The sequence below is a fragment of the Panthera uncia genome (genome assembly GCF_023721935.1).
Source record: "Panthera uncia isolate 11264 chromosome A3 unlocalized genomic scaffold, Puncia_PCG_1.0 HiC_scaffold_11, whole genome shotgun sequence".
In the NCBI taxonomy this organism is placed as follows: domain Eukaryota; kingdom Metazoa; phylum Chordata; class Mammalia; order Carnivora; family Felidae; genus Panthera; species Panthera uncia.
Genome location: NW_026057578.1, coordinates 15,828,830 through 15,847,365, shown reverse-complemented (window position 1 = coordinate 15,847,365; position 18,536 = coordinate 15,828,830). Strand labels below are relative to the sequence as shown.

General features: G+C 41.3%; 2 protein-coding genes across 6 annotated transcripts in view; one reads left to right on the top strand and one right to left on the bottom strand.

Moving 5' to 3' along the window:
* Positions 1-14,195, bottom strand: part of SERINC3 (serine incorporator 3) — a 36,634-nt gene extending 22,439 nt beyond the window's left edge. For 3 of the 4 annotated variants that reach the window (XM_049650737.1, XM_049650736.1, XM_049650735.1), the window contains exons 1-8: positions 14,040-14,195; positions 8,341-8,502; positions 7,538-7,731; positions 5,859-5,938; positions 5,061-5,198; positions 2,285-2,454; positions 1,412-1,502; positions 425-605 (exon numbers count right to left, since the gene is read on the bottom strand). In XM_049650737.1, coding sequence (XP_049506694.1) covers positions 425-605; positions 1,412-1,502; positions 2,285-2,454; positions 5,061-5,198; positions 5,859-5,938; positions 7,538-7,731; positions 8,341-8,502; positions 14,040-14,078 — 1,055 coding nt within the window. In that variant the 5' untranslated portion in view covers positions 14,079-14,195. The remainder of the gene's footprint in view (positions 1-424; positions 606-1,411; positions 1,503-2,284; positions 2,455-5,060; positions 5,199-5,858; positions 5,939-7,537; positions 7,732-8,340; positions 8,503-14,039) is intronic. The other variant, XM_049650734.1, reaches the window with a different exon arrangement.
* The window catches only part of PKIG (cAMP-dependent protein kinase inhibitor gamma), a 409,002-nt gene that overhangs the window by 295,062 nt on the left and 95,404 nt on the right, over positions 1-18,536 (top strand). Inside the window, exons 1-2 of one of the 2 annotated variants that reach the window (XM_049650752.1) lie at positions 15,007-15,038; positions 15,903-16,080. The exons of the other annotated variant lie outside the window; for it this stretch is intronic. The gene's annotated coding sequence lies outside the window, so the exon portion shown is untranslated. Of the gene's footprint in view, positions 1-15,006; positions 15,039-15,902; positions 16,081-18,536 lie in introns of those variants that run through there. 2 annotated transcript variants of the gene reach the window in all.

Genomic DNA, 18,536 nt, shown 5'->3' with positions numbered 1-18,536 from the left:
ACTCACAAGCTGTGAGATCATGATCTGAGATCCAGAGTCGGACACTTAACTGACTTAACTGCCACCCAGGCACCTCTGTAATTGTTTATTTTTTTTTACAATGATCAAGAAATAAAGATTTTCTTACAAAAAAATATCAACCAGAGCCATTACTCTAGTTGATCTAGGGTCAGATGAAGACTTTATCCTCTAGTGAAAGAGAAGGTATCTCTATGTCAGTTTGGAAGGAATTATTTGATGAGACAATTTACTGGGCTTTAAGAAATATCCATGGCTGGGTAACTGAGGCAAGTCAAGGGCTTCCCATAAAGAAGAGTTAAATTGTTGTTTTTAATTCCTCACACTGCTTTTTGAAAAGAAAATAGCTTCTTTGCTCTATTATTAACTGTCCTAAGAATCTTGTCCCAAGTACTTTTTAACTTACCTAGAATACAAAAGGCAGAGAACAAAGCCTGTCAGCCCAATAAAATTCTCTAGATCCAGAAAATGCCCACTCTTTGAGGGCGGACCAGAGGTAGGGACTACAGCAGTTGAATTTCCAGGAGCCAAAGTTGGTGCGGTCATGTGTGTAACAATGCTGAACAGGCCAGGGTTGCAGGAACGATCTGAAAATGGAAAATTTATTATCCTTAGAACTCTTCTTGTTCCGGGAAACGATTTGAGGGATATGCTCACACATTTATTCAGTCATGATGTATAGCATGAGACTGCTATACTTAAAAGAACCTGGAAACTTAGACATATCTGTGTTGCAATCAGTGACTTAGTTTTAGAAAAAAAGATGCAACAAAATATTTGTCAAATTTCATAAATGTCAATCTTCATTTTACGGATTTTGAAGTTTACTGGCAAATCTTTTTGCGCCTATAGTTTTACAAAGGCTTTAAGCGCAAGGAATTTTTCCCTGGTTTTGTTTTTACATAGTTAAATAGGAGTACAAAAACAGTAAGTTGAGTCATCATTGGAAGGTCTGCAGTAACTGTTTTCCTTTAAAACAAGTCCGCAGAATACCCTATTGAGTGAGACACAATGCAAAGGAGATTTCTCACAGTCATTTCTTCTAGAGCCTTAACACCAAAGTGAAATTCAATTAAAAAATGCTACAGAGGGCCAAAACAATGTTGCCTTGTCCAACTCTTAACTAGTCTGACTTAGTCTAAGTTCAGGGAAAAGCTTAGACTGTATAAAGGACTGTGGTCCTTCAGGCTATCGGCTATGAACAGCTAAGAACAGACATGAAGAATAAAACTTGAAATGTAAGTATCTGCATCATAGTGAACACTGTACATTGGAGTGAACTTTTTTGTTTGTTCGCCTGTTTAATGTTTGCTCTACCTCTAGTTTTGCACCTGCCAAGAGTAATTTCCTACTTTCTTCTCATCAAATGAATGTGCTATCGACATTCCCTTACCAGGTTCATTGGACATGGCTGACCAGGTGAGGTACATGGTGTACAGGGTGATGAGAGAGGACTGCAAGAGACCAGAACGAGGCTGGTGTTCCTGTGAAATCAAAAAGAAAACAATGCCACAGGAACTGCAAGGGCTGGCTTCCTAAAACCCAGTGGATTTCCCTAGGCTCCCCTGAAATACTACTAACTGAGAACCTGCTGATTCTACTTGACAGCTGAAAGATGAAAGGTAACCTGTCAGTCTGAGTTAGCCTGAAAAAGACCCGAGAAAGAGGAACCATGTACTATTGGTTCTCAAGGGATGTCATAGTCCTGGAATTCCTGTATTTCCCACAGGGGCTTGATTTACTAGTCCCTTGGTGTAGGAGAATCTAAGCTTAGCTGTGGCCTAACTGGCTACCAGGTGATCCATCATCTCTCTGCAACTTCAGCTTTTTCATTTTCGAAAGGAGAGGCGATATCGCATATTCTTTTCATATTTCTCATCTACATCTCTACGAATTTTTTAAGTATGGTTTTTAAATGGTGAAACTTGCACACTTGAGTTTTATTTTTAAATACTAAAAGCAATGACTTTCTAGTTTAATATCTTGGCTAAGGTTTCCTAAGAATCACTCACGATGTAAAGTATTTTATAAGAGCTATAAATTTTCAGGTTACCTAGGGTTTTTTTTTTTTTTTAAATGACAGGGAAATTACTCACTCAATGGCACACTTTACAGTTACTAAGTTATAATTATAAAGACTTTATCATAATATGGGAAAATATTTAAGTACATAATCTTAAACATAAACTCACATAAAAGATTATGTCAGTTAAAGTTTAGCATTAATTAAAAATCTGTCACAGGAGGACGAAGCAGAAAACCATACCTGAATTTTTGGGTGGATGGATATCACAGAAACCACAACGCAAAGGACCAAATTAATACTAATGAAGAACTTGTTCTCCGTGCAGCCATCCGGTTTGGTGTAGTATGTATAGAATAACCCGACAAACACGACTGACAGGATGTAACAGAAGCTTGTGACGGAGAGTAAAGCTAGAAAAAGGGAAGCCAACATGAATGCTCGTGATTGTAACAAACTTTGCTAATGAAGACCAATTGTCTTCTACTCCATATAAAAATAAAGACACATTATTTTATTGTTAGGGTGGTCAACATCTTACAGGAAAATTACAGGAGACCCAAGGCTGATGTTTCAGACAGCATTAGAGGCAGCTCAATGTTAAATTCAAAAATCCACCAAGCAACTGAATTCACTTCCTAGACTACCTTACTTGATTCCATGGGTTGAAAAACCAGACATGTGATCATTCCAGCTAGAGTAAACTCCAACTGTACGCAAAATAGTGTTCATTACAAGCCTTTCTTAGGAACCTACAAAACTTCTGGGCCGTCAAACTGGCTGAGGTCCAGTAAGCTAGATGCCAGGGATGGTGTTAGCAGAAAACAATGGACAGGCATCTTTTATGATGTTTGTCCTCTGCAGCTACTGGCCACATAAGCCTGTTTCCTGTCACTGTGAGACCACATCATTGTGGGACAGTGGTATATTTGCTCTTTTTAAGTACCTAAAATAATATTCCTTTCTGTTCACATGGACAATCAACAATTAGCTGTGTAACTCTGAAAATTAGAAAACATGACAGAGTAACAGTATGCTCAGACCAACTATAGCAACATTGAGTTCAATTAACTTATACTTAATTCACAGCAGACTTATTTGAGAAAACTAGTTTCCATTTATCATAATTCCATGGATTTTGCATGTTTAAAATTAAATGATGCATATATTACTATCAAATGATAATGTATATTAAATTATTAGCATAGTTCCTAATGTTTTTCCATAAGAACATGCAAGATTTCTCTATTTTTTAGTTACTCCAAAGCATGGCAAATGCTCAGCTCATTATCAAATTCTTCTAAAGTTGAGTGAGTCCAAATGAATTATAAAAAATGGAAGTAAATAGAGGGGCACCTGGGGGGTTCAGTTGGTTAAGTGTCTGACTCTTGATCTCGACTCAGGTCATGATCTCATGATTCATGAGACTGGTTCATGAGATTGAGGCCCGTGCTGGCCTCTGCACTGACAGCATGGAGCCCACTTGGAATTCTCTCTCTCCCTCTCTCTCAAAATAAATAAATAAACTTAAAAAAAAAAAAAGTCTGGAAAGACATAGACTAATATGTTAACAGTGAGTATTAATTACTGAAGAGTTGGATTATGGGGGAATGTTTTCTTTTGTGATTTTTGGTTTTCCGAGTTCTTGACACAGAGCAGCTATTACTTTTTATTTTTTTAGTGTTTATTTTATTTTTGAGAGAGAGAGAGAGAGAGAGAGAGAGAGAGAGTGTGTGTGAGTGGGGGAGGGGCAGAGAGAGAGGGAGACACAGGATCTGTGCTGTCAGCACAGAACCTGACGTGGGGCTCAAACCTGTGAACTGTGAGATCATGACCTGAGCCCAAGTCAGACGCTTAACCGGCTGAGCCACCCAGGCGCCTCGCTATTACTTTTATAATGGGTGGAGGGGCAGGAGCTGGGAATCTCACAACTACTTTTTTTTTAAATGAGGTATGGCTGGGTCATTGCCCCTAGTAAGGAGAGAACTCAACTCCCACCCCATTGTTACAAGCTGTATATCCTATTTCCACCCTAGAAATTTTAAGTGCCCTTTTTCTACCAGAAAGCTTTTACAAGGGGTGTGAGTCATATTCTGAATAAAGCAGTAAGGACTGTTCACTTCTATCTGCCTGAGGGATGTGGGCAGATGACCCGTATGTATAACCCACCTGAATCCCCTGCCTATGGCAACAAGGAAATCAAAACCAAAACTACATCACTATATACAACTGTTTTTCTTTATCTAAACACATCTAGTTACATTATAAATCTCAAAATAAATGAATTGAGAGAAGCCAATGATTTATGTTATCTGTGCTTCCTCCTTCTAGTAATGTATACAATTCAAAACTGACTTGGGGCGCCTGGGTGGCTCAGTCGGTTAAGCCTCTGACTTCAGCTCGGGTCATGGTCTCAAAGTTCTTGAGTTCGAGCCCTGCGTCGGGCTCTGTGCTAACAAACAGCTCGGAGCCTGGAGCCTGCTTCAGATTCTGTATCTCTCTTTCTCTCTCTCTCCCTCCCCTGCTCATGCTCTGCCTCTCTCTGTCTCTCAAAAATAAATAAATGTTAAAAAATTAAAAAAAAAAAAAAAAAAAAAAAAAAAAAAAAAAAAAAAAAAAAAAAGAACTGACTCAACTGGAAAACTGTAATTTTTAAAAAGTCAGCTCTCATTTGGAAGTTTATACATTTAAATCAATGAAGATTTTTACTGCACATCCTATTTATTTTTTTGTTGCAAGTTTTTATTTAAATTCTAGTTATTAACATATATGGCAATATATGATAACAACATATATGGTAATTCTAGTAGTAGAATTTAGTGATTCATCATTTACATACAATACCCAGTGCTCAACACAAGTGCTCTCCTTAATGCCCGTCTCCATTTAGCACATTCCCCCACCTACCTCCCCTCCAGCAACCCTCAGTTGGTTCTCTATAGTTAATAGTGTCTAACGTACATTGTGTTTAATGTAGCATAATGCAGTATGGCTCTTATAGGTGAGTTCAGATACTTACCAGCATACCAACACCTTGGATTTCCTTCTTCCATTCGATTTACCCATGATTCATTCAAAGAGTGAGCAAAGTCTACCAACAGCACTAGCTGGATGAGGATGAACAAAAAGGCCCCTACCATGCCAACAACAAACCAGGCTACAAAGCAAAAGAACAAAGGTATTCTTAACCACAGGAGTAACATTTCGGAATATCACTGTCCAACATTTTAAAACAATTTCAATTCAAGTAAGAGGTGGTAGAGAATATTCTGTCTCCAGCAGCACAGCAAAATTATTCCAAATCCAAACTCAAAGGCATTCTCTGAGAAGTGTTTTATTGGGTTTCAGACCTTTTAAAACTTGTTCTAGCTTGTGCCAAGGGGAGCCTGGGATCTGACATTCCAAATGGTACAATAAGCATTTTCCTTTATTTTACAAGGGAAAAAAAAAAATCACAGTGGAAATCCACATAAGTCACTTGATGTTATGGTAAGAAAGCAGATTATGACAGGGATATGAGCACATATGAGTTCCTACAGGTCCCTATGTTGACAAGCTCTCTGATTAACTTAGTACTGCCAAGTGAGAAGGTAAGCTATATTAAGATACTGGCAAAATATGGTTCCAGCTGAGAAGTGGGCTGAATGCCTCCTGGGTTTATACAATTAATTACTATCTCAATATTAGTACTGAGTCATATAGTTGAATACCACTTCATTCAATTGCCAGTTCTGCAAAACCAGTAATGAAAATGTAGCTTAAACTCCATCATTTGTAGAGTCTGTGTATATTATAATTAACCCCCTTAGTAGCATACCTGTGGCAAAATGGCCCCCAGGGATGTAGAAAGAGCCAACCATGATACCAACAATGGCAGCAATTTTGAAGAACCAAAACCTATTAAAATATAAAAAAGTGCATTTATGAAATGTTAATTTTTGCTCTTATGCTAAGAAAAGTGAATTTCTGAAATGCAAAAATAAAGACTCAGCATTTCCAACATGATTGTCTGGGATTATCCCTTCATTTGATATGAAGCTGTTTCACTCAATCTTTCATACAATTTAAAGACAAACATTAGCCCAGAGAACAAATCATTCATAGATCTAAGAGAAAAACATATAACTTAAGAATTTCCCTACATTTAGCAATTAAAGATAGGAATTTTTCTAGAATTCTGGGGCATTCTAAACTAACAATGTTAGCTAAATATGAAGCAACTAATTATTGGATCTAGGAAAAAGTTATCGTCTAATCCTTCTTTCACAATACAGGACCTAAGTGCCTTGTGCCCACAATCACACAGTTCATCACTGGCAAAGCCAGGACCAAAGCTGGCTTTCGGTTCATGATCTTTAAAGACTGCCTTGTATGGCAGAGTGAAAAGAATCAGGCTTTGGAGCTGGACAGACCTGAGTTTCAATCCTACCTCTAACTCTCACTGGCTCAGAAATCTCAGACACTCCAATCTCTCTGAAGTTCAGTTACTGCATCTATAAAAAGGGGATTATCATACATATAAAGTTTACAGAACTTTCAGTCTTCAAACAAGAATTATTTGAAACCAGGGCGGCTGGGTGGCTCAGTTGGTTTAAGCATCCGAATCTTGATTTCGGCTCAGGTCATGATCTTGCAGTCCAGGGTTTGAGTCCCACTTTGGGCTCTGTGCTGACAAGTGTGGGGCCTACTTGGGATTTTCTGTTTCTCTCTCTCTCTCTGCTCCTCCCCCACTTGTGCATTCTCGCTCTCTCTCAAAATAAATAAATTAAAAAAAAAAAGAATTACTTGAAACTAAGAGGAACTGGGAGCAGTCAGGAATGGAAAACGACAGATGTGTAAATCAGTGATCCAGTTTATTTTTCTGTATACTGTTTAATATATCAGGTACATTTTTCTCTTTTAACAATAAAAAGTGTATGTGGGGCGCCTGGGTGGCTCAGTCGGTTGGGCGGCCGACTTCGGCTCAGGTCATGATCTCGCGGTCTGTGAGTTCGAGCCCCACGTTGGGCTCTGTGCTGACGGCTCAGAGCCTGGGGCCTGTTTCGGATTCTGTGTCTCCCTCTCTCTCTGACCCTCCCCCATTCATGCTCTGTCTCTCTCTGTCTCAAAAATAAATAAACGTTAAAAAAAAAATTTAAAAAGAAAAGAAAAGAAAAGAAAAAAAAGTGTATGTGTCTGTGTGTGTGCAGTGCCTAGCACAGTGCGTGAACTGTTTTCACGGGTGTTTGATAAAAATCTAGGAACCTGAAACAAAGGTATTAAAAGAAAGGACAAGATTTTCCTCATCCCCTCTACCCTCTCTGTGCTACAGAGCTCCAACTGGAAATAACACTGGAACAACCTCACATGTACAATAGGTCAGAAACAGATCAAAAATATATGTGGGCCACTGACTCATACACTCTACTGCTTCCATCTGAATAGCAACATTAACTGCTCAACAGGAGGATCCACGCCATAATATAGCAAGTAAATAATAAAATAAATTGTACATACCCATTGTGTACTGCTGCTCTGGGATCTTTACTTGTTTTTACTTTTAACATGAGCAGAGAGAAGACAAAGAAAAAGATGGCCAAGGCAAAGTTGATCCGATATACAGCTTTATAACCAACCAGCACGTCACAATCTTGATCTGCCTTTATATCAGCCACCTTGATTTTAAACCCCCCTTCACAGAATCCAGGGATCTGGAAAAAGCAATTGCAATGTTATGGCAATATCCACATTTAAACGAAGATTCTATCCCATCACAAAAAAGCCTCAATTTCTAAAACTGACTACTTCAACAACTGCAAGACTATCCTGTGGGACTTCACTTTTTGCCTTCCAATTCACTTGCAACCTTATCACCAAACAGTAGAAACAACTTGTATTTTGCAAATAAAAGTGAAGTGCTCTTTTCTTATTGATGAGGTTATCTCCCGTTTTGCCACAAATTTTCATGGCAACTGACTCCTTCCACAGGTGAAGGTCGAGTCTAGGTAAATGTTTAAATCTGAAACATACATGGAAAGATCATGTTTTCGTGTCACTCTTTTAATATCTTTCTCTGAGTTGTGACATGAGACTCTGAAGATGTTCGTTCTGACGACCTTTATTTCTGGAAAAGGACTAACCCCTTCATAGTCTATGTTTTGACTATACCCAAAAGTAATTTAAAAACCCAACAATTACAATGAACTTGACTGAGTTTTACAATGGTGAAACGTTGGGACGTTAATCACAACTAAAATTGTGCCAACTGTAAAAGTAATACAAATAACCAGCACATTAAGGCCACTGTTACTTCTCCTTACCTTCTTCAGCTGAGACTCCATCCCTTCTGTCAGCATGATACAGGACACAGCAGCGCCCAGGAAGAGAATGATGGCGTAGATGAGGCGGGTCACCGTGGAATTCTTACTATTGGGGCAGCAGCTACACAGCAGACATGACGCACCACTGCAAAGGCACGGAACCTGTGACAAGCACACCACAGCCATGTGAGACCTCTTTGAGTGGACCTCTTCGTGTCGTAAGTGTCACAGAGCAGAAGATGAGGAGGTCGGCCAGGTTTTCACAGCTTTACCTGAGACAGTTATAGCTGGGAGGAGGAAGTGATTAAAAGCACGGATTCTGGAGTCAATATTATTTCTCTCACTCTACCTCAGCAAGTTACATAAGCTTAGCTTATTTCTCCCTCTGTAAAATAGACTCAATAACAGAATCTTCCTCCCCCACACATTGCTGTATGAAATGAGTACTCAACACAGGCCTAAAACATGGAAGGAGCCCAGTATATGTTAGTTATATTCACACAGAGAGTATACTTTATTGAAAAACAGTATATATTAATACTGAGAAGAATAGGGGCGCCTGGGTGGCTCAGTCGGTTGAGCATCCGACTTCGACTCAGGTCATGATTTCACAGTTCGTGAGTTCAGGCCCCACGTCGGGCTCTGTGCTGACAGCTCAGAGCCTGGAGCCTGCTTTGGGTTCCGTGTCTCCCTCTCTCTCCCATCACCACTCCCCACCCCCCCCACACACACAACTTGTGCTCTGCCTCTCTCTCTCAAAAATGAATAAACGTTAAAAAAAATTTTTTTTTAAATACTGAGAAAAATAAAAACCTAACTCCACTTGCTATTTAAGGAATCCTAGTTACCAAATCTGGTATTATAACATAAAGCAACATTACATGGAAATCATCATAAATAAGGTTAGCAAGAGCCATTTAGCTCCTTTCGAGAGTAACCTGGAGAGTCCTTACAGAATCACCATTTGACCCAGCAATTCCAGTCCTAAATAGACACCCAAAAGAACCGAAACAGGTATTCAAACAAAAACCTGTACACGAATGTTCAAAGCAGCACTATTTACAGTTGCCAAAAGGCAGAAACAACCCAATGTCTATCAACTGATGAATGGATACATAAAATGTGGTATATCCACACAATGGAATATTATTCAGTCATAAAAATGAACGAAGTACTGATATATGGTACGACATGGGTGAACCTAGAAAACATCATGCTAAGTGAAAGAAGCCAGACACAAAAGGTCACATACTGTGTTTCATTTATCTGAAATATCTGGAATAAATAAATCCAGAGATGGAAAGCATTAGTTTCCAGAGGCTGGATTGGGGGGGGGGGGGGGGGGAGTGAAGAAATGGGGAATGACTTCTTAATGAGAATCGAGCTTCTCCTTTGGGGAAGGAAGATGTTCTACACTAGACAGATGTGATGACAGTACAACACTGTGAATGTACTAAATACCACAAAATTACACACTTTAAAATGGTTAGTTTTATATTCTGTGAATTTTACCTCAATTGAAAAAAAGAAAAGTAACCTGGATCTCTGGTGAGCATTCCAGAGGAAGGCATAATTTGAGTCATTTTTATGTAGGCTTAATTAGGAAAGTGCTTGAATTGCTTTCACAGGTGACATTAAGTCACATCACAAGGGCAGGCTAAAGTCAGAATCATCAGCAGAAGCAGGAGATGTAAATTGTAGAGGATGCAGGGCGCCTGGGTGGCTCAGTCGGTTAAGCGTCCAACTTTGACTCAGGTCATGATCTCACGGCTTGTGAGTTCGAGCCCCGCGTCGGGCTCCATGCTGACAGCTCAGAGCCTGGAGCCTGTTTCAGATTCTGTGTCTCCCTCTCTCTCTCTCTGACCCTCCCCCGTTCATGCTCTGACTCTGTCTCAAAAGTAAATAAACGTTAAAAAAAAAAAAAAATTGTAGAGGATGCTGGTCTCACAGTATGGTCCCAGTCCTTACTTTTTATAGATGGTACCTTGCGTGGCCTTTATCATGGTTTTGTGTGATCCAGAGCAAGACGTTAAGCTTCTTAAAAGCCCAGTTTTCTCATCTGTAAAAATGGGCATTAACACCACCTACCCAGTTACTGTGTGAAGAATGAGCTAGTATCAGGAATATCCAGCAAGTAGCATAATGCCTGACACAGCAGGGGCTCAATATTATCACAGTAGCCATTAACATTTGTTACCACAACAACCATGGGAAATTGATCACCCATATTCAGTATCCAATTCTTAACTATAATCTGGGCCAAAAGACCCAGAGGTCTGTAGCTAGCCAGCGACTGGAACAGAGGTTTTACAGTCAACAACGACACTAATCGCTTCAGGTTTATTTTGTCTGCATCCACACACTCCTGACTCTCTGTAGTTATTTATTTTCTGGCCCATAAAATAATCTCATAATAACTGCCTACTGTTTGTTATGGGTTGAACTGTGTCAAATTAGTATGTCGAAGTCCTGATCCCCAGTACTGGAGAATGTGACCTAATTTGGAAACAGAGTCACTGCAGATGTAATTAGCTAAAATGATGTTATGCTGGAGAAGAGTGGGCACCTAATTAAACATGATTGGTGTCATAAAAAGGAGAATTTGAGCGCAGACATGCAGCATGGGAAGAATACCAACTGAAGACGAAGGCAGAGATCTACAAGCCAAGGAATAACAAAGACTGATACAAACCACCCGGAGCTGGGAAAAAGGCATGGAATAGATTCTCTCTCATCACCCTCAGAAGGAGCCAACCCTGTCGACACCTTAATCTCAGACTTCTAGCCTCCAGGAACAGAGAGACAATAAATTTCTGTTGCTTAAGCCGCCTGGTTTGTGGTATTTTGTTATCGAGCCCTAGCAAACTAACATACCTACTTACTTGTTTATAAGTATCAGGAGACTTTAAGTACCTTTAGGAGGGACTACCTACTGTTTATGTCTCCTGTATCTTTACACAGTAGGTACTCAATCTGTGGAACAAAGCTGTCCTACTGTCATTATCATTTCCCTATCTCAGTATATGACAACTCTATTCTTCCTGTTACTCAGGCCAAAAACTGTGGAGTCATCCTTGATGCCTTCTTTTTTTTCCAAAACCATCACCCAATCTGTGAGCACATCAGCTTTATCCTCAGAATATATATCCAGAATCTTTTTTTTTTTTTTTTGTTTTTTTTTATTTATTTTTAGAGAGAGAGAGAGAGAGAGAGAGAGAGAGAGAGAGAATATCCCAAGCAGGCTCTGCACTGTCAGCACAGAGCCCAACGCAGGGCTGAAACTCATGAACCACAACTCATGAACCGTGAGATCATGACCTGAGCTGAATTGAGGGTCAGATGCTTAACCGATGGAGCCACCCAGGTGCCCCTATATCCAGAATCTGATCACTTCTTAGCATCCTTAACTATCATGTTGGTCTGAGCCACTACTATCATCACTCACCTGGATTAATTGCAATGGCTCCTGTCTCACTGCTGAAGCGACCCATTCAGAAGCCAGAGTTGGTATAGGTTATTTTAAGATGAAGACATTTGAGATTCAACAGACACGGGAAAAAGCCTTCTTGGAGCTTTCTTCATCTAACTAAAAGCAGCAACTTCTGGGATATGAAGCTGCCATAAACTCTCTCTCCAAGAGTTTTATGGCCATGAAGAAGACAAAAGACCTCTGCACCTACACAAACAAGTATTATCACAAACTTCCTTATCTCCTGTTTGTTCTAAAAACCAACCTGTCTTCTCTAAAGAAACCTATCCTATGAAAGCCCTTTTCTTCTCCCCTATTAAGTTAGGTATATAATAAGCCATATTTTCTAACTACCCTTTTGGGTTATTAATCACTGAATGATGAAAAACATCCTGTGTATATGTGTGTTGCATGTGTACATAGCTCTTTTTTCTTGTACTAATCTGTCTTTTGTCAGTTTAATTCACAGACCCCCAACCACTAACCTCACAGAGGATGCAAAGAACGTTTTTTCTCCTTTACATTGCTCTCCTCTTTCTTTTCTACCATCTGTTCTCCACACAACCACCTTGTTAAAACACAGATCAGATCCCATCATTCCTCTTTTCTATAATGGATCCCTCTGTCACTTTAAGAGTAAAAGCCAAAGTCCTTAAATTATCCTACAAGACCAAACAATGGGTTATCTACAGGATTTAGCTGGCTCCCTGCTACCTTTCTGACTTTATTTCCTATTATTCTTCCCTTCCCTCATTCCATTCTCTGGTACACTGCACTTCTTGTTATTCCTGTTGAACAAAAGGGATTAATAAAATATAAAAGCAATTTATAGAGAGAAATGCTTTAATGGCATCAATTCAAATCTTAACTTTACAACAAAGCCAAAATGTGTTGCACGTTGTTAGGATTAAAAAAAAAAAAAAGACATCTTTGTTTCAAATTACAAATCACTCCTTAATTAATTACCTTCTTAACTATATTTCTTCCTAAATCTATTTTGCAAATAGCCTGACCCACTAGTGGATCATAAAATTCAACCAGGATTTGTTTTAATGTGAAAGAAAAATTGTACAGCAGATGGTAAAGGTAAAATTTATTTCATGAAACTTGGGTCTAATTGGGCATATTAAATCGACTACATAAAATTTATTTCTTATTTTGGGTCAAGGTCAAAAAATTGGAAGACCGCTGCTCTCAAGGAACCTGCAAATGACTAAACACCCTTCCGATTTAAGGTCAACAGCCTTAAAGAATGGAAGGGCGCCAGGTTGGCTCAGTCAGAGGAGCATGTGACTCTTGATTTCAGGGTTGTGAGAGGGAGCCCTACTAGGTGTAAAGATTACTTAAAATCTTAAAAAAAAATGGAATATACACTTTGTCCCTAAGAAATGGTAGTATAATGAGTTGAGATTGAGTCCTTGATCAACAAAATCAGCTGGGAAGTTATGAAACAAAAAAATGATTTTAAAGAATCATGATCCTCAGGGTCAAGTATATGAGGAAACTCACCATATTCTTGTCCCTAGATCCTAAAATTTCCTTTTTAAAATAGGCCGTTTACAACCTACAAAGTGATTCAACCCAATTTATTCACTTTATCCTCACAGCAGCTCTCGAGGTGAGGAACGCTGGAGTGATTATCCTCATGTTACAGGAAGCCAGAGATAAATGCCTCGGACAAGGTCTCAAAATGTTCACGCCATGGCTTCCAATTTTGAATAATAATCCACCAGGCTTTCTTTCCTTTGCACCAGAACTGCATACAGGCCTTGGTTAAAATCCCAGCTCTGCCACATACTCTGTAGCATTGGCAAATCCATGCTATGGGATAAATATATCGTTTAAGCCACCCAAAATTAAACGACGCCACCTTATGAAGGTACTTCGAAAAGAAGCAGAGCGCCCTCGCCCCGGAACTGTCATTCCGCGGTTCGGGTCCCAGCTCCAGAGGAACCCAGAGGCCTGAAGGCTCAGGGGGCGGGGCAATCGAAATTGTAAACAATGACGGCCTGGCCTCCTACGTTCCCCCTACAAACCCGGAAGGCGAGCCGCGTGATCCCAATCTCCAGGGGCAATCACGGATTTTGATTTGGGCCCCCGGATACTCTCTGCAGCCCAGGGCCTGTGCCCCTCCACCGCCGGCCAAGGACCGACAGAGTCTGGGCCTGGGACTCCCTGTTGCCCTCCCCCAAACTACACGTCCAACGGAGAGATCAGACCCTGGACTCACCCAGCTGGCGAGGGAGAAGACGCCCAGCACAGCCCCCATGGTGACGCCTGGTGATGGAAGCGCCCGGTCGGTAGGCTTCTAGCGCGGTGGTAACTGCCAGTCGAGGCGTCTCCCCAGAAACGCGACGTTTTCTCAGGCCGGAAACGCGCGAGTTGCGTCATTGCGCGACCCCGCCCACCGCCCTCAGGCGCTGCTGCCCGAGAGAGCCTCTGTCATTGGTAGAGGGAGAAGGCGGAGCTAAATCGACCTGGCCGTATACGGGAGGCGGGGCTAAACCAAGCCAGAGGGGAGGGAGGAGGCGGGGCTAACCCGGCCGGCGGTGAGGGAGGAGGCGGGGCTAAACCGGCCTGGAGCTGAGGGAGAAGGCGGGGTTAAGGCCGCCTGGCGCTGAGGTGGGAGATGGGGCGAAAGCGGCCCAGAGCTGCGGGAGGTGTGAAGGCTTTATTCCTTCACCTCACTTGTATTCACTGGGAGCCCGTTATGTGTCGAGATCTGAGGTACAAAAACACACAGGAATTTATGGCCTACTTAATTAAGAGCCTGACACCGAACATAAATGCACCGTGACACACGGTGATGAGTACTCTGAAGAAGTAGTATGAGGGAATGTCCTTTCAATAAAAGCTTATTTATTAACGCTTACTATGTGAGGGGAGAATAATGTGGTTGGGGGTGTGTTTTAATGTGTTAAAATTACACACACTGGAAGGGTGTTCTGAGGAATTTGTATTTAATCTGAGAACCGAAAGATGAATCCAAGCTAATCGGGGAAAGATGAGCGTTGTTTCTTAAAATGCGGAACCTATAACCACTTGGGGTAAATGGGAGGGTCTTGGGTGCATGAACACATTAGGTAACGCCGAAAAAGGCAGAGTGAGCAAGTCCGGTTTCAAACCAAAGAGAAAGTTCGTTCGCCGCTAGTACCTAACAGGTTTCTAACATTCGCTTGCCTCCATTTTTGACAGAGCGAAGGCTTCGTTTTCCAGGTCTCTCCAAAAGGTAAGCCCATCTCCGGGTAAGGAACGTTGTTTTGTTTTAGGATCAGTGTGTGTGCTTGCAGAAATCCGTTCATTTGTAGCAAGCAGTGTTCCCGAACCCCAGGTTCGGCTGCCCGTGGCTCCAAAGGCCAATACTCAAGAGGTGAGTTTTGCTTGGAAAGGAATATGAATTTTATTCGGGAGGCTGGCCACCTGGGGAGAAGGCAGACTCTTCTCCAAATGCCGACTCCGCCGAGGTTTCTGCCTGGCCCAGGGATTTTTCAAGGGATTCAGGGCAGGTCACCGGTACAGGGAATGCAGTGGTCCCAACATTTCTCGATTATGTGCAGACTTGCTTGTGCCAGCTAGAGACGTTATCGCTGCTCTGGGAGACTGTGCAAGGAGGTCTGGTTCCTTAGTGCCTGGGGATTGCTGCGAGGGGGTCTGGTTTCTGTTTCGTGACTTGCAGAAGTGCTGTCCTTTCTAGAAAGAGTGCATGATCTCTATACCAAAAAAGGTGAGTCAGCCAATCAGTGGGACTGAGGGTGTCTGCTGAAGTTTAGATTAGTAGGTTGGCCACACAGGCCGAGGCCGCTTCAGCAACGCGGGTTGTCCATTTAAGAAGGGATGTAAATTTTGCTGGGTAAATTTAAATTAAAACTGGGAGTCTATTTTAAGAAAAAAAAAATTGGGAACTGTTTCACTTATATATGTAACAGTGCAGGTGGTATGCAGATATGGCAACAACGATGAGAGGAGAGTGTCATACAAATGACTAAGTAGGGGAACATTTACCTGGGAATATAAGAACCTGTAGACTTTGGCATCCTAAAATATTTAGATTGGAAGAAGCCTTAGAAATATCTGAATCTGTTTTTTTTTACAGAAATGGAAAAAGGCTCAAAGTGAAATGGTTTACCCAAGGCCACAGAAAAGGTTGATGGCAGAGGAAGGAGAATTACTTAAGCTTTCCTAATTCCTACCTGAGCTCTTCACCTGACCCCCACCCTTACCACTCAATACCTGCCCAAGTGGAGTTGCCTCATGGTCACTGAACCTCTCAGGTAACCCTTAAATCCTTACTTCTTCCTGTTCGGGTACTGCTGGACTGGTCTAAAGAAAGCAAAGACTGTAATGAAGTCCGTGATCAGATCCCCCCAGGGACATACCTATACTCAAAAAAATACCAGATTTATTTAGCGTGTACAGCAAAGGAGAATTCACATCAGAGAAAACATGAGGTATCTCTCTAAGAGGGAATTGGGAAGAGCTTATTGTAGGATTTGGGTTTGTGCTGCATATCTGTAAGGAGGGTTTAAGCAAGTAGGGAACAGTTTTGAATTGGATAAAGTTGAGAAGCAGGGGCCATTGGATGGTTACGTATCTCATTGGTTTACCCAGGAGGTGGGAGGATTAGAGCAGAGCCAGAGTTATGATTGAGAAGGAAGCAGGACCCACTCGTGGTATTAGAGGAGAATATTGTCATATTTGTGATTCCACAGCAGCCTTGTCTGCTATTTTTTTACATTCTGTGAGCGCTGCTGTGTACATTCAGCGAGGAACACCGGGTCTACCTGGCAGCTGAAGACTTTTCATTTTCTCATCTGCCCAACTGTGGGATCTTGCCAGTCTCAGTGTTTCTGACCCTAGTGATTAAGTGTACCTCATCTAGGTGGCAAACATGGGGAAAGCCGATCATCTGCTCCAATTTCCCACGTCATGCAGGAACCCCTCGCATTTCCTCTAGGTTGGGGAGCTCACTGCTGCCCTAAGGCAGCCCCTCCTGTCTTTACATGTTGATTGTCAAAACTAGGTTGTTTCTTCCCTTGTAAGGGAGGAAGTTTTTCCTCTACCCTCTGGATTCACTGATTGGGCAGGGGAGGCCTGGAGGTTTGTATACCATTCTGACAAAGGATGATACATTTTAAATTTGTAGAGAAGTTCTAAGACAATGAAAAGCAGTTTAGGCTATTAGGGAGGTAAAGCGGGAGAAATTAGTGGAAGGATTGTTTTAGTAAGGTTTATTATGTAGATCCCTCTCTTGATAAAAGTCCAGAGTTATCTCCTGTTTAACTTCTGCTCTTCCTGATGGAGAGGGTGGGGGTAACATCTTCACAAAGGGAAATTCATAAGGATGAGGGCAGAGAGCTTTTCTGTGTCTACTTCTCAGTTGTTTTCGGCTTGAAATAATTCTTATTTCAAAGTGGCATGTTCTGGGGTGGCATATTCTAGTCCCACACATTCTTATATATTGTTCAAAAAGATACTATGGGTACTTGGTTTTTAAAAATACTGCATAAAAGTACAGTGAAAATGTATTAGCTTACCCCCTCATCTCCCAGATCTCTTTCCAGAGTTTATAGATGCATATGCCATCATTATATGTATTATCTATCATTCCCTTTTTACACATGGTAGCATTCCAACCACATAGTGGTGCATATTGCTTTTTTCACTTAACTTATTCATTTATTCAGTAAATATTTACCATGCTCTTACTATGTGCCAGGCAGTTCCCAGTGATGAGAAAACAGCAGGGAACAAAACAAAATGCCTGCCTTTTAAAGAGCTTATGCTGTAGTAAAAAGAGACAAGTAATAAACAAATATAGGGGTGCCTGGGTGGCTCAGTTGGTTAAGTGTCTGACATCGGCTCAGGTCATGACCTCAGGGTTCGTGGGCTCGAGCCCCGCAAGGGGCTCTGTGCTGACGGCTCAGAGCCTGGAACCTGCTTTGGATTCAGTGTCTCCCTCTCTCTCTGCCCCTCCCCTGCCTGTGCTCTGTCTCACTCTCTCTCAAAAATAAATAAATGTAAAAATATGTATGTATTTTTAAATAAACAAATAGAAAATGTCAGATACTGACAAGAGCTGGGAAGAAAAATAATAAAACAGGCAAGGAGAACACAAGAGTTGGTGGGGGTCTGCTATTTTAAATAGTCAGGGCAGGTGTTTTTGAAGACCTGACATTTGAACAGAGATACTAAAGAAATGAGGAAGCAAACCGCAGAGGAAGAGTGGTCCCGACATGGAACAGCAAGAGGAAAGGCCGTGAAACAGAAGCATGTGTTAAGTAACAAAATTCAACCCAGTAAATTTGAAGATGTAGTTGGTTTTTTTAAGTGATTCATCAATTGAGTGTTACTCCTCTAGCAAGTAGAGAGGCACTCCTTGAAGTTCTACAAAATGGAAGCTTTTACAGAAGGAGAGTGGGGGCAAAAAAGTTGTTAGAAGAAAAGGATTGTTGTGGACAAGGCCACTTTCTAGGGGAAAAGCAAGTTGTCTTATGCAGATTACCTCATCCTTCTTTGGGGTGTGGAGAGGGACCAGGTGGCAGACTCTTTGGTGAGGATTAAAAAATTCCTGGCTGACTGGCTAGGACTACATGCCTGGGGGAGGTTGAAACTGCAATTAGACTACATATTGGGCACACGTTTGGGAATTCTGTCTAAGCGACACCCTTTTGGGCCTCTGCGTGTGTGTGTGTGTGTGTGTGTGTGTGTGTGTGTGTGTGTGTGTGTG